The following is a 15,000-nucleotide window of genomic DNA, read 5'->3' on the forward strand; positions in this document are numbered from 1 at the left end:
GGATCTCTCTGGAAGATTCCATCTGCGTTCTAAAGGACCTGAAGGCCAGCGATGCTGGAATATTCCAAGTGACGGACCTGCAGGGGTTTTCTGTGTCCAACGTTCACCTGGATGTGGAATGTGAGTACAAGAGAGACCGACAGGAGAGGCCGCCAGGAGAGACCGCCAGGAGAGACTGACAGTAGAGACCGCCAGGAGAGACTGACAGTAGAGACCGCCAGGAGAGACTGACAGGAGAGACTGACAAGAGAGAAAGCAAAGGAGAGAGGAGAGGAAAGAGAGCCATAGATATTGAGTAGAAAATAGGGGTGGATGTCAGGAATAGAAAAAGAAATATTTAACATCTGGTCTGTTGTCAGGATGCATTTTACCTTTCATTCCCAGAGACTAAAGCGCTCTCTCTCTCTCTCTCTCTCTCTCTCTCTCTCTCTCTCTCTCTCTCTCTCTCTCTGTCTGTCAGCGTATAAGCTGCCTAACCTGTACGTGGCGATCATAGCCTTGGTGGCGTTGTTGGTGTTGTTGCTGCTGGTGTGTCTGCTCTCCTGTCTCGTGAAGGCACACAAACGTGCCGAGAAAAACCGAGCCATCGAGAAGATCGCCCAGAACGCGGGCAAAGAGGAGGGTGACACCTTCAGACAGGTAACGGACCAACCCTTCAGACAGGTATCGCACAAAGGCACTCACAACACATTTGGACACGAAGGGATGGGGCAGGACAGATTTCAGACACTCTCTGAATGCCCTGTAGGAGTGACAGACACCTGCTGGGGATACTGATGATTCTCCGAGGTTTTGGAATACTTTACGTAAAAAACAACAGTTCATTGAGATAAGAACCGCGGCAAGGACACCAGCAGAATACTGACACTCTTAGAAACCCTGTCCTGACATTCTCTTAGTGCTGATTTTGTTCAGTGTAAAATACACTGAAGTTTCACGTTTCAGAGTTATCTGACATCTGTTAAAACTGAAAGTGCAACATGGCTCTCTAGAGGGCGCTGTTTCACACCGTTTAGATCAGTGTTGCGTTGAAAAGGTATGTGGTGTCAGAGGTCAATAGGGATGTTCTTTGGTGCCGAAAACGAATTCTTACAAGGTGCAGCGCTGGCCCAAAAAGTCAATACATGTTAAAACGCTGTCAGCATACTTGGCATCATCTTGAGTGTATTCGGGAATCGTGTGAAAAGTCATTTTATTGTCCATTTTCCCCCATCTGAAGGAGACGATTCCTCCATGTGGTTGTGTAGCAAATGACGGGCCACTGTGTACTCTGACTCCACTGTGGTTGCCTTTGTAATGCCCAGTAAGGATTTGGACTTGGGAAATGTCGAGGAACTTTGGATGCTTAGGATCCAGGGCTCTGAGAGCATTGATCAGTTCAGATACACATCAGATCCCAGTCTGCAGCCATTTTAAATTAAGATTATGTGAGTGTGAAGATAAAACATTGTGTTTGTGAAGTGATTTTAATGATACTCAGTTAACTGACGGAGTTCAAGCATATAACTGGTTCAAGGTTTCAAGGGTTCTCAAACAGTACTGAACAGATAACTGGTTCAAGGTTTCAAGGGTTCTCAAACAGTACTGAACAGATAACTGGTTCAAGGTTTCAAGGGTTCTCAAACAGTACTGAACAGATAACTGGTTCAGTGTTTCAAGGGTTCTCAAACAGTACTGAACAGATAACTGGTTCAGTGTTTCAAGGGTTCTCAAACTGTAGCAAACGGTACTGTTATTGTTCTGACAAACTCCACATTTCAATGCTTTAATGTGGTATGATGTCATACAGAAATACACTAGTTCCAGGTGAAACCTTGAGCATTAATTATGGGTAGGATAGATGTACTATAGATCTTTAGTTTAATCTACACTCGACGGAGTAAATGTAATCATGGGTATCGTGTAAAACAGCGCCCTCTAGAGAGTGGCCGTCACACTATGGGTGTTAATGGATATAAAGTGTACATGGTATCAACTCTGTAAAAACTGCCCAATAAGAAAATCAGTGCTGGCCAGTTTTTGTTGTCCCACACATACAGCCGTTCCCTGTGCACATTTACGGAGAGGAGAATCCCTCTCATCCCTGGCGGAGTCTCGGCATTCGGGCATTCTGTTTGTTCCTCGGCAGGTGGTCCAGGATGCTGTGACCCGACACACGGAAGAAACGACCCAGTCGCAGAAGGATGAGGTCACAGAGAAGTCTCAGAGCACAGAGGTCAGCATTAAGGTACGTGCCGGAGGAAACAGGACCAGAGCGGGTGGCCGTCTGTTTAAAGGAGTGTTGCTATTCTTTACTGTCTTTAGACTGAAGCTGTTTTTATCTTGACTTAAAGAAGCTTGTGGCAGAACTGCTTGTACTGATAGGTGGGCCAGCCCTCTTTTTTCAATGATTACCATGGAAATGTAGTAGGACGTATCTACACGGCCGTTCAAGGTGCCGCTCTAAGTGACATCTAAGTGTTTAAGTATTGGGTAGAACTTTTACTCTTGACCTCTCACATCTCAACCTCTGACCTTTCAGGGTCTTGAGGTGTCTAAAGAAGCAAGTGTGCATGAGAAGAATCTGGAAACCAGTGACTCTGGAGTGGGCTTCAACACTACTGCTCTCCCATTGGACAGTGATACGGACGCACCCAGCGTTGCAGTTCCAGACTCAGAAATTCTCAGCTCGTCGGCAGCTCCAGTGGCCAATCAAATCCCAGAGCCCCAACCAACTGTTACTTCAACTCCAAAACTGGCTTCAGCCCCCGAAACTAAACAAGCCCCCGAGCAAAAGTCTACCACTAGTCCAAAGCCTGCACCTGCTCCACCGGAACCCAAACCAACCCCAGCCTCAGCACCAGCTGCTGAGACCAAGCAAACAGGGACACCTGAAGCTAAACCAGCTGTAACCTCATCACCAGAGGCAAAAACAACCGTTTCACCGACACCAGAACCAAAACCAACCATAAGCCCTTCACCCGAGCCCAAACCAGCTGTGACCCCAACGCCTGATCCCAAACCGGCTGTGACCCCAACGCCTGAGCCCAAACCAGCTGTGACCCCAACGCCTGAGTCAAAACCTGCAACCACACCAACCCCTGACACCAAGCCTGCTGTTAGCCCAGCCCCCGAAACAAAACCAGCTGTTAGCCTGACACCTGAAAATAAACCATCAACTGAGACTGAAACACCTGTTACACCTACTCCTGAGGTCAAACCACCCCCAGTAGCGGCTACCGAATCCACCCCAGCTGTTAGCCCGACACCTCAGCCAAAATCAGTCTCTAGTCCAACCCCTGAGCCCAAGTCAGTGAGCACACCCACCCTTGACCCTAAACCAGTTACTACACCAACCCCTACAACCCCTGACACCAAAACACCTGTGACCCCCACCCCTGAGGTTAAACCAACCGTAGACCAGAGTTCTGACCCAAAGCCGACAACTAACGGCACTCCCGAAATGACACCAGACATTGGATCTTCATCTCCGATTTCCAGTGAAGCTCCAAAATCGACCCCTCCCAAAACCCCGGAGACCGGGATCAGCTCGATCAAAACCCCCCCTCCTGCGGAAGTGATCTCTGGTGGAGCTCCAGCTCCAGAGGCCACAGTGGCCTCAGCCCCGCCCAGCGATGGAGCCCTGACGTCGGGCACAGACGGACCTGCCAGCACTTGAGTTAAATGCCACACTCCAGTGCCTCTGTCTCTGAGGTACTCACCACCCAAAATCACAGCAGACAATCGAAAAACAGCCAACCAAACGACAGCCCGAAACTTAATCACTTCTGTAAGGGAAGTGGGACTTTTTTTTTTTTTTTTTGTAATGAAAAATCACTATTTTACTGCTCAGCTAATGCATCATAGCTTTGAGCGAGTCACTATCTAATTCACTCATGCTATTGATATTTAATCACTCTAAAGTACGACACAACATACTAATAACGTTAAGTCATGATAATATCAGCGCTAGATATACTGAATATTCATTTTAGGTTGAGATCAACTGTCACCTGTAATATGCAAACAAAATTAACATTTACTTGTTCGTGTTTGAAGAAGAGGATGGCACTGCATGCGAATACTAAAACGAAATTAATTAAAAATAAAATATTCAAATGTCCATATCCAGATGTCTTCGATTCCCGCCGTTATGGAGCGAGGGTCACGGAGAGCATTCAGTCAGACTCGCGTTGTGATTACACAACTGTTAACGTTTGATTCTTACCCGTCCCGTCCCGTCCTGCCTTACAGCAGTTCCATCACAGCGGCAGTCAGCAAGCCCCAGTTTTTTAAGTCAACTGTCAATAAACATCCCATGAGAAAATTCCTGATATTTCTTAGTAAATGCAGAATATCTCCACTGGTGGATGAACACTGGAGGCATAAGTGTAGTTTACAGATTCTTGTCTGATTCAACACCAGACCCACGCAACCAAAAACTGAAATGCTAACCTGTTTACCTGGACCATCCTGGAACTTTCGGGGACAAGACTGTTCGACAACTTCACGGTCTGAATGCTCTGAGATCGTCAGCATTTTGTTTTGGAACTTTGGAGCATTCTGAACTTTCTTAGAACACCAAAAAGCCCAAAGAACGCCGGTTCTGATAACTACAATTGTCTTCACGTCTCGGACACTAAACATCAACTTCTGTCATCTGCCTGGTGCATTCCACATGAAGGTATCTGGTAACTAAAAGCGTCATTGTTTTCCTGATGATGTGGCTAGCAGCTGAATCTTGTCCGTCGTGTAAAACATTACGATGCCAGCTCTAACACATTATGCTGCTCCTTGAACATTCCAGACTGCACGACAATCTGCCAATACTGGAGTGATTTCATGTGTGAGCTGGATGTATATTGCTCGCTGAATCTGAAATACATGGTGATTGTACACGGTTAACAGAACTATTAGTGATTGTACCACAGGAATCTAAATTTGCATGTATAGCTGAGGAGATGTGATTGTTACTGTATTGTTTTATGTTTTGACTGAAGGGATTGAGCACATTTTGATTAGCTTCCAAAGAAATGGGCATTTGAGATATTTCAATCTCTTCAAAGACAAAGCATGAGGCTTCAGATATCAGGCTTAAGATAAAAATAGCCCAGAGTCACCTAATTGTTTCTGGATTTTCCCGATGGTGTTCCCTTCTGTTTCACAGTGCCCTAGAATGTTTTAGAGATGAGTTTAGAACAAATCTGGATATTTCAGCTGTCTCCAAACACTCCAGATCACACATATAATTTTGGAACGAATCTACGTTGTTCTTATTTCGGTAGATTCAGAATGCTCTAGAATGTCCAGCATGTGATTCCGGAACGTCAAGTTGTTGTTCCAACTTTTCTTGCTCCCGAACCAATCCGCCGGCACATCTGACTTTGTCTCAGAGTGGGTCATTTATTCTAAATATACCGTAGATTGTTTTAGTAAAATCCTCTGATGTCACTGCCCTAGAGTTGTTTACTACAAAGAGATGCAGACAATTCCTGAAAAGTCCTGCCGACGCCCCCAAGTGCTGGCGATGTTTAAATCTAGAGCTCTGTATTAGAAAGGCCTTAAGGAATAGCGCAGCTACTTCTGGACCAGTGAGGGAAGAGAAGGTTGGTGGGTAGATTTTGCTGCAACTTAAGCGTTTACGATTCTCTCTACCTCACCATAGAAACCAACCAAGAATGATACATCTGCTTTACCACGTGAAAAAACAAAAACAACAACAACAACAACAAAAGAAGTCCTCTAAGATTTTATGCAGCTAAGCACAAAAAAATGACAATATGGGCTCTTTGGACCTTTCCAGAGTTTTTTTTTCTCAGATGAACCAGAACAATCAAAATGGAATCAGACGCTTGAAACGGTTTCGGACATGTAGCCTTGCTCTTCCTAAACCTTCCTTTAATATCAGTCCTCAGTGTTGAAACAAATTGAGATTTTAAAAAAAGCCATACCTGAGTAAATTTGTGCAGCAGCTCTCTGCTATAATGTAAATATTCCTTTCGCGGTTTTTACACCTTTCTCAGAGTGCCTGAGGTCGGCACAATAGTGATAAACAGAGATGATGTAGCAGACGTTGAATTCAGTAAACGACGTAGCATTAAAAGACGTTTCTCTTCCTCTCGCGAAAACTCAGCGTAAACTTCCGTGTTTAGCGCTGCACAGAGCCTAGTCCGTCATCTCTCTGGAGAGATCTAACCATTAGAGTATTACCTGCCCAGTCTGTAGGGACTGGGCCAGCCAGGAACGTTACCGTTTCAAACCGTCTCTGAATATTCGCAGAGGTCAAGGGCTTCAAAGGCAGAATAATGACCGCGAGAGCCCAAACCTCAGTCTTCTGGTTTCCGTGGGGATGACCTCGCCTAACCCCTATTGTTTATATATATGAGGGATCTCTGTGCTCTCTCTGCTAATAGTTGTCCACTTAAGCAATACTCAGTGCAGTGTTATGATGTTTAGACAAAGGCTCTCTCACACACGCCCACACACACACACACACACACCCACACACACACACACACACACACACACACACACACTTCTTACTGGTTTATAATGGGCCCTCTCTCCTGTATATCTGCATGTGTATAGCTAATAATTTGTCTTCCTGCCAAACTGAACTTTGCTTCTTGTGTAAAATGGTTGTTTGCCGTGTACAGTTTGAGGATGAATATGCTGACTGCCGTGCACAGTTGTTCATGAAAACCCCTTTTTAATTCTACATAGCCTCCCTACACATGACTGAACCCCCTACACGTGACTGAACCCTACATGTGACCGCTGCAGACAGAGACATCTGTCAGACCGTCACCGTCAAACTGTCTCCATCAAACTGTCTCCGTCAGCCACAGCTCCATCACAAAATTGGTCAAAAACATTATCAGCCTTAGGAACCATCATGGTAATTAAAACCTGTTAGAACCTGTAATGGAGATATGATATGAACTCATCTAGTTCCCCTTTGGTCCTGGCCTCTTATGAGTCAGGAATTGCAGAGCAGAAGTGCTGATCCAGGATCAGCATCTGTTGATCAGTACAGTTGCATATTATAAAAGGCAAAATAGTGATCCTAGATCAGCATTCCAAGTTGTCTTATATACGAACAGGAGCAGCGGGCTCTATGACAGGGTCACCTCAACCTAACAGCAGGGGGTGCCAGAGTTCACTTCAGCACATGTCAATCAACCACTTCACAGACTTCTGAAGGTTCTAATTCCAGAATATTCCGAATACTACAGAATGTTACGCATGTTCCAGAATATTCAGTGGTTATGAAGGTTTTAAGAATGATTACGTGCTCACCCCCGGTGGCGGTTATGATTCGGCAGAATTTCCTGCTATCGTTTTGGCCCGCGTATGACGAAAACTTTACGCAAACTTTACATATCTTACACGTGTTTTATGTCACTAACTGGTAAAAACTGAATTGAGATGCATGTAGCAATATCTCCAATACCCCACATGAGATTTAGAATACAGATTTACACATGGGACTACACGGGATTATCATTCAGATTTACACTGGGGATTATAATTCAGATTAGCATCTCTTTTCTAAAACTGTATTTGTGTATTCGTGTGTTTATGCTTGTCTGCCAGTTTGATTCTTGTATCTCAGTTTTGTATGTGTCTGTGTTTGTCACTTGTGAGTATGGATACGTGTGTGTGTGTGTGTGTGTGTGTGTGTGTGTGTGTGTGTGTGCGTGCCTGTGTGCACATGTGTCTGTGAGTTTATAGTGGAAAAGTCCACTGGATAAATGTAAATGTATTTTGCATTTTGTTTTACTCCCTGTTCATGTAGCTGTGTCCCACACTGACTGTAGATGTGTGTGTGTCTCTCACACCGACTGTAGATGTGTGTGTGTCTCTCACACCGACTGTAGATGTGTGTGTGTCTCTCGCACCGACTGTAGATGTGTGTGTGTCTCTCGCACTGGCTGTGTTGGATGTGACTGTGATTAGTATTAACTCAGTGTTGACGAGTTTCCTGAGTGCCGTTTACACTACAGACGACCGATAAACCTAATTAATAAACCTGATTATTAAACTTAATTGATAAAGTCCTACCTACACGTGTTCCTGTGTGACATTTCAAAGGGCTGGGTGCAGGGTGGGGGTGGTGTGGTGGGGTCGGTGGGGGGGTGGGGTCAGTTGGGGGGTGGGGGTTGTGACAAGGTCACTATAGCCACATCTGAAGTAAAGTAAAGAGAAGCTCTGTAGCATTCTGTCCTTTGGTAACTGTGGATTAAACCTTAAAGCCATGAAGTCTCTAGCGTGTGTTTATTCTGTGGTCTGAGGGTCGTGTGATTGTGTTTATCGTGGTAGCAGTGTTCAGTATGAGAGATGAAGAGTCATTGGTTTCCTCATCCTCTGGGGCTCAAGAGATTTGGCTGACGTCTGCAGTGAGAGAGACGAAATCCAGAACAGAGTGGGGGGGCAGGGGGGGCTGAGAGACGGAGAGGGAGAGAGAGATAGAGGGAGAGAAAGGGAGAGAGAGAGGGAGAAAGAGAGAAAGGGAGAGAGAGAGAGAGAGATAGAGAGAGAGGGAGAGAGAGAGAGATAGAAAGAGAGGGAGAGAGAAGGAGAGAGAGAGAAAGATAGAAAGAGAGAGGGAGAGAGAGAGAGATAGAAAGAGAGAGAGAGGGAGAGAGAGAGAGATAGAAAGAGAGAGAGAGGGGCAGACGCTTAGCTTGATTCCAGAGCTTTTTTCTCTCCTGATGCAGCCCTCATCACTGCCAGCATCTCTCACCCACGGTTCTATCCCTGCCAGGGCGGTCATGTGATCCCTGCCAGGGCGGTCATGTGATCCCTGCCAGGGCGGTCATGTGGTTTGGTTGGGCCACTGTCCTGGTCTGTGGTTCTTACCGTGTGATATTCTTTTAGATGACATAGGGATAAATAACATAAATGATATGGGTGCCAATAGGAGAATAGTGTGTTAGTAACATCACCAACCCAAGCCCTCAACAGAATCCCCATCTCTATCTGTCTGTCTGAGAACATATCCTCACATATACTCACACACACACACACACACACACACACACACAGTCTCCGTCTATCTGAGAACATATCCTCACATATACTCACACACACACACACACACACACACACACACAGTCTCTGTCTATCTGAGAACATATCCTCACATATACTCACACACACACACACACACACACACACACACACACACACACACACACAGTCTCCGTCTATCTGAGAACATATCTGTATTTAATTTAGAGTTTGTCTGTCTGGATATACATACATGAACATACATCCCCGCACACATAAAGGTGTGCTCACACACACATACGTAACCTCCCCGCCCCAACTCACATACACTCTCACACTCACAAATACATACGTGCGCACACACACACACACACACACACACACACACACACACACACGCACCCATATCTGACACATGCGATCTCTCTCTCACTCCAGGCAGTGTTGACATTTATATTATATATATATAAACACACACACACACACACACACACACACAGGACAAAGCAGAGAGTTTCCCCATGAAACCAGTCCATCGAGTGTGAGTACACACACACACACACACACACTCTGAGTCTCTCGGCGGTGTTGACATTCCCGGGGCGGGAGGTGAGAGGCTTGTGCTGCTGTGACTGTGATATTTTTACACAGGGTTAGAGGAGAAAAGCATGACCCTCTTCAGTCCCTCTATTCTTCTCTATTCTTCTCTCTCTCTCTCTCTCTCTCTTTCCCTCCTTCTCTTTACCTCCTTACCCAGTCACCCACCATTACAAACACCAAGCACTTTCCTCGCTCTCTTTTTTTTTTTTTTTTAATAAAGGTCATAGGTCAACCAAAATAGCAAAACAAAACGTGTCTTAAACAATGCCGTAACAATAGACATAAAAGTTCATTTGTGGAATCCAGCTACTGTCATCTCGGAGTTGGCTGCTAGGGGGCAGCTATTTCTCCAAAACACTTGCATCTCTGATTTACTAATAAATCTCTACACAGAAGAAGTTTCTGCTGTCAAAACAAATACACAAAAAGAAAAAAAAAAAAAGAAATGGCTAAATTTTGATAAATTGAGAATTAGCTGCACTCGTTTGTCCATTCTCTCTCTCTCTCTCTCTCTCTCTCTCTCAAAGTGAGGGGCGGAAGATGGAGAGAGGGGCAAGATTTTTCCCCTCGTCCGTGTCGCAGGGGTTGTAAAACGGAAACAGCGGCACGAGCACGGCTCCCAGGGAGAACGCGTAGATGGTTGTCATGGTGACGGCGTTGTAGAACGACACCTCCTCCTTGTCGCAGTCCAGGAACACGCCGAGGCGGGCGGGGAGGAGGGAGCAGCGGACGGGCGTGGCTTTGGGGTGGGTGGAGGCTTGCAGGGCCCCGTCTTTGAGCGACAGCGTCCACAGCCCGTCCTCCGTGGAACAGAACTTCATCTCGCCGCGGTGCACGTCCGCTCTGGCCACGCCCACTCGCCAGGCCGTCTTCCCGCCCACCTCCACCTCCCAGTAATGTCTCCCGGTGCTGAACCCCTCCCTTCCCATGAGGCAGTAGTAGTAGTGGAAACGCCGAGGATTGGCCTCCACAGTGTTCTCCGTCTCCTCTTTCTCCTCAGGCTCCGGGATCTCCTCTTTCTCCTCAGGCTCCGGGATCTCCTCTTTCTCCTCGAACCAGACGGACGTGCCGGACGGAGACACGGTGAGGAGCGGGTGGGCCGTCTCTGGGTCAAAGGTCAAGCTCGAAATGTCTGTGAAGAAATGTCTGTCAGTCAACGTCAGTCAATCCCAGTGAAAACGAATCAGTTCCAGTCGAGCTAATCTAGAGCAATCATCGGTCAATTAAACCAAGCAGTCACAACGTGACCAGAAATCAAGGTTGAACCGAATAGATTCCATTAGCAGCTGAGTATCGTTGATGTCATGACATATAAAATTAAGGTTTGCCTGTAAGAAAATCTTTTCAGCACATAAAAACTTATAAGTTGGGACAAAGTTCAGTTTTAAGCGTGTCAAAGATACAAATATCAACATTAATGTAATTCTTCTGATATATCGGTCCCAGTTGAAGGGCAGCTAAAATGTGTTTTGACAATGTCGAATTCAGTATTTGACATTAGCCATGAATCTCAATATGACGGTTTTCAGTCAGGAAAAGGGAAATTTTTTGTCTTTTAACTGCAGGAAATCAGCCCTTTAAAAACAAGTGTCGTCCATGGGTTTTTCAGTGATATGAAAGTCAGTCTTCTGGCAAATTCTGTGCTCCAGTGAGGTCCTACATTATATATATATATATATATACACACACAAAAACACACACACACACACACACACACACACATATGCATGCATATAAAACAAACATATTTGATGAAAAGATATTCCCTGATATTCCCTGATATTCCCTGATATCCCCTTCAGCATATGAGTAAAATTCCGAATTTCATTTCATTTCGATTTAATATGAAACTAAAAACTTGGATAAAAAGAATTTTTTTTAGAGTATGTTTCTGAAAGGTCTGAAAGACTGTGTTTCTAAAATACATTTTCAGTATTTCAGAATGAAGTGAATGTGTTGTGTTCTAGTGAAAAAGCATTTTCAGTGTTTCAGAATGTAGTGAATGTGTTGTGTTCTAGTGAAAAAACATTTTCAGTATTTCAGAGTGAAGTGAATGTGTTGTGTTCTGGAGAAAAAACATTTTCAGTATTTCAGAGTGCAGTGAATGCGTTGAGTTCTAGTAAAAAACATTTTCAGTATTTCAGAATGTAGTGAATGTGTTGTGTTCTAGTGAAAGTCAGTACTTGGGTAAAGACACGCCTTCATGTGTTTCCAGATGCGATACTGAATCGGTCCCACAAACCGACTGGAAAGAATCTCACATTCAACTGGTGCAGGAGGAATGAAGCCCACCTCACATCTATGAGACAGAGAGAGAGAGAGAGAAAGAGAGAGAGAGAAAGAGAGAGAGAGAGAGAGAGAGAGAGAATCAGACATGGTGAAGGAGACAGAAGGAGAGAGAGATGGACAGAGAAGAAGAGGGAAAAAAAGAGAATGACATAAGTTCAAAGAAGGCAGAACAATGAAAAAGACAAAACAATACGAATGTGAATATCCAGATACCTGCCTTTTCAGTAAATCTTTAATTTCCTGCGGGAACAAAGAAAAGGTATTTTTCAGTTGTTTTTTTTTAAAGAATAATATTAATATCAACATATTCAGTAAATCAGTCAAGATCACTAACTCAATATCCGTTCACACCTGTTATATAATACAGATTGTTTGTGTGGTTAGCAGTTACCTCTGTCTGCTGACTCAGTGTCATGTAACATCTAGAATGTTCTGTGGATGCTTTCCAAACCTCCCTCTCTCCTGTCTTACCTCATCTCATTCACGTCAGGACAGATAGAGGATATTACTATTACTGAGTGCACTATTCAATATTACTGACCAAAACACTGCAAGACCTGAAAGATTCTGAGGGTTCTAGAACACTTGGAGAGTTCTCCTGAACGTTCTAGAGTGCTTGGAGAGTTCTACCATCTGAGTGCCAGGCAACACAAGCGCTCACAGAGAAAACTTAGTAACAGATTTGGGACAGAGCCAAGCACAAATTAATGAGAAATTTACTGCTGAAAACTGTTAATGGTAGATTTCATATGATTTACGTTTTACTGTTTCTATAATCCACTCTTGGAGGAGTAAATGAAATAAAGGAATCAGTGCACAACAGGAAAGTCCCATATGACAGTTCTAGTTTTTCAAAGAGAAATGTGAAAAAAGGTAAAATAACTTTTTAAAATTAACTGACACTCACAAATGTGTCCACAGAAAAACTGGTTCATGTTATGTAAAGCTGTATGAGTGTTTTAAATATAATACTTGTTTCTTGTAAATGAATATATATATATATATATATATATATATATATATATGTGTGTGTGTGTGTGTGTGTTAGATACAGTGTTACCACGGTGTACAGTTGAATAAATGTAGCATATCATATGAGTATTGAATGATATTAAAAATCTTGTTAGTGTACAGTAAAAGCGATATATGAGTGTGTTATTGTAAATTCTCACTCTGAACAGTTTGCTGTTCAGTAAAAGTGATGTATGAATGTGTTATTGTAAATTCTCACTCTGAACAGTTTGCTGTTCAGTAAAAGTGATGTATGAGTGTGTTATTGTAAATTCTCACTCTGAACAGTTTGCTGTTCAGTAAAAGCGATGTATGAGTGTGTTATTGTAAGTTCTCACTCTGAACAGTTTGCTGTTCAGTAAAAGCGATGTATGAGTGTGTTATTGTAAATTCTCACTCTGAACAGTTTGCTGTTCAGTAAAAGCGATGTATGAGTGTGTTATTGTAAATTCTCACTCTGAACAGTTTGCTGTTCAGTAAAAGCGATGTATGAGTGTGTTATTGTAAATTCTCTCTCTGAACAGTTTGCTGTTCAGTAAAAGTGATGTATGAGTGTGTTACTGTAAATTCTCACTCTGAACAGTTTGCTGTTCAGTAAAAGCGATGTATGAGTGTGTTATTGTAAGTTCTCACTCTGAACAGTTTGCTGTTCAGTAAAAGTGATGTATGAGTGTGTTACTGTAAATTCTCACTCTGAACAGTTTGCTGTTCAGTAAAAGTGATGAATGAGTGTGTTATTGTAAATTCTCACTCTGAACAGTTTGCTGTTCAGTAAAAGCGATGTATGAGTGTGTTATTGTAAATTCTCACTCTGAACAGTTTGCTGTTCAGTAAAAGCGATGTATGAGTGTGTTATTGTAAATTCTCACTCTGAACAGTTTGGGACTGTCCTCTTCCCTCAGTTTGCTGTTGAGTGTCTCGATAGCTCTCTCCAGATCTCTGCCTTGCATTGCGATCTTTTTCTCTCTCTCTTTTAACACTTTCATTCTTCTCTCTTTCTCCCTCCTCAGTCGCTCCAGATCCTGATCCTCCTCTTCCTCCAGGAAGCGGTGAAGGTTCCGGAATTCTGCTCTTACTTCCCGCTCTAAGGCCTCAAACTGATCCTGTAGGATTGTGGGAAAAAAAGAGGAAAAAGAGGAACATTCTTTCTTGTTTTTTTTTTTTTGTTTTTGTTTCACTTTTTCTTTCCATGAAAACATGGGACATTAAAAAACAAAACAAAACCTAAAACCCAAATCTCAGGTCTGGAACTCCTATGGGATTTAATTCTCTTTAAAATCTGGAATGTTGTTATCATAACATTCTTTTTAAAGATTTTCCCATTTTCGGTCCCTGCCTGACAGGGACAGAGTTAGATTTTACTGTGTTGAAAATGTAGTGTTGTTGTTCTGTGGGAAATGGTGATGCAACAGCATAAAGCACAGACCTCCACTTCCAAAGCCTCCACGAACGTGTCCCTCTCCGCCTCATAACACTCATCAATCTCATGTTTTATCCTCTTAATGGCCTGGATGAGCTTCTCCTGAAACACACACACACACACACACACACACATAGAGGAACGCACACACATAGTCACAGATACATACAAACACATAGTCACAGCCACACACAAACACACATACAGACACATACAAATGTACGTACACAGAAAAACACACACACACATGCCCAGTCACACAAACACACAAGTGTTACCCGGTGTAAGGGTTGTACTTATCTAATAACAATGGAAAAAAACAGACAAGCATAATGAGTCCTGTTTTAATTAAAGTTATTAATATCATAGTCATTTTATTTTTAGCATCATGTCTTAATCATATTTATCCAGCCGATCGTTCAAAGTAACTGGGATATTAAGAATCCTTTTTTTTTTTTTTTTTCATTTTATTCACATAAACATGTCCTGAGAGTCTTAGTGTGTGTGTGTGTGTGTGTGTGTGTGTGTGTCTCAGAATGATCTGGTGCAGTCTCTGAGCTGGTGAGTCACGTCTGTTCTGAGGGAACCGTCCGTGGTTGCTACGCGGCGATAGTAACTCTTACCTTTGAGTCATTTAGGAGAGATTTGTTACAGTTGTTGTTTGTGTCCTTCATATGATTGTTGTACAT

The 15,000-nt window shown here is 43.4% G+C and overlaps 2 protein-coding genes across 2 annotated transcripts in view; one reads left to right on the forward strand and one right to left on the reverse strand.

The window, feature by feature from the left end:
• Nucleotides 1-10,051, forward strand: part of LOC115821815 (uncharacterized) — a 14,311-nt gene extending 4,260 nt beyond the window's left edge. The window contains exons 4-9 of the mRNA XM_030785600.1: nt 1-120; nt 461-639; nt 2,129-2,227; nt 2,522-2,793; nt 2,953-3,054; nt 10,021-10,051. The exon at nt 1-120 is cut by the window's left edge and continues 168 nt beyond it. Coding sequence (XP_030641460.1) covers nt 1-120; nt 461-639; nt 2,129-2,227; nt 2,522-2,793; nt 2,953-3,054; nt 10,021-10,051 — 803 coding nt within the window. The remainder of the gene's footprint in view (nt 121-460; nt 640-2,128; nt 2,228-2,521; nt 2,794-2,952; nt 3,055-10,020) is intronic.
• Nucleotides 10,052-10,112: 61 nt separating this feature from the next.
• LOC115821816 (zinc-binding protein A33) overlaps nt 10,113-15,000 on the reverse strand; it is a 6,188-nt gene continuing 1,300 nt past the window's right edge. The window contains exons 2-7 of the mRNA XM_030785602.1: nt 14,935-15,000; nt 14,318-14,413; nt 13,761-13,994; nt 12,098-12,120; nt 11,775-11,890; nt 10,113-10,723 (exon numbers count right to left, since the gene is read on the reverse strand). The exon at nt 14,935-15,000 is cut by the window's right edge and continues 32 nt beyond it. Of these exons, the coding sequence (XP_030641462.1) occupies nt 10,113-10,723; nt 11,775-11,890; nt 12,098-12,120; nt 13,761-13,994; nt 14,318-14,413; nt 14,935-15,000 (1,146 nt within the window). The remainder of the gene's footprint in view (nt 10,724-11,774; nt 11,891-12,097; nt 12,121-13,760; nt 13,995-14,317; nt 14,414-14,934) is intronic.

This window comes from Chanos chanos, chromosome 9, assembly GCF_902362185.1.
Source record: "Chanos chanos chromosome 9, fChaCha1.1, whole genome shotgun sequence".
Classification (NCBI taxonomy): Eukaryota; Metazoa; Chordata; class Actinopteri; order Gonorynchiformes; family Chanidae; genus Chanos; species Chanos chanos.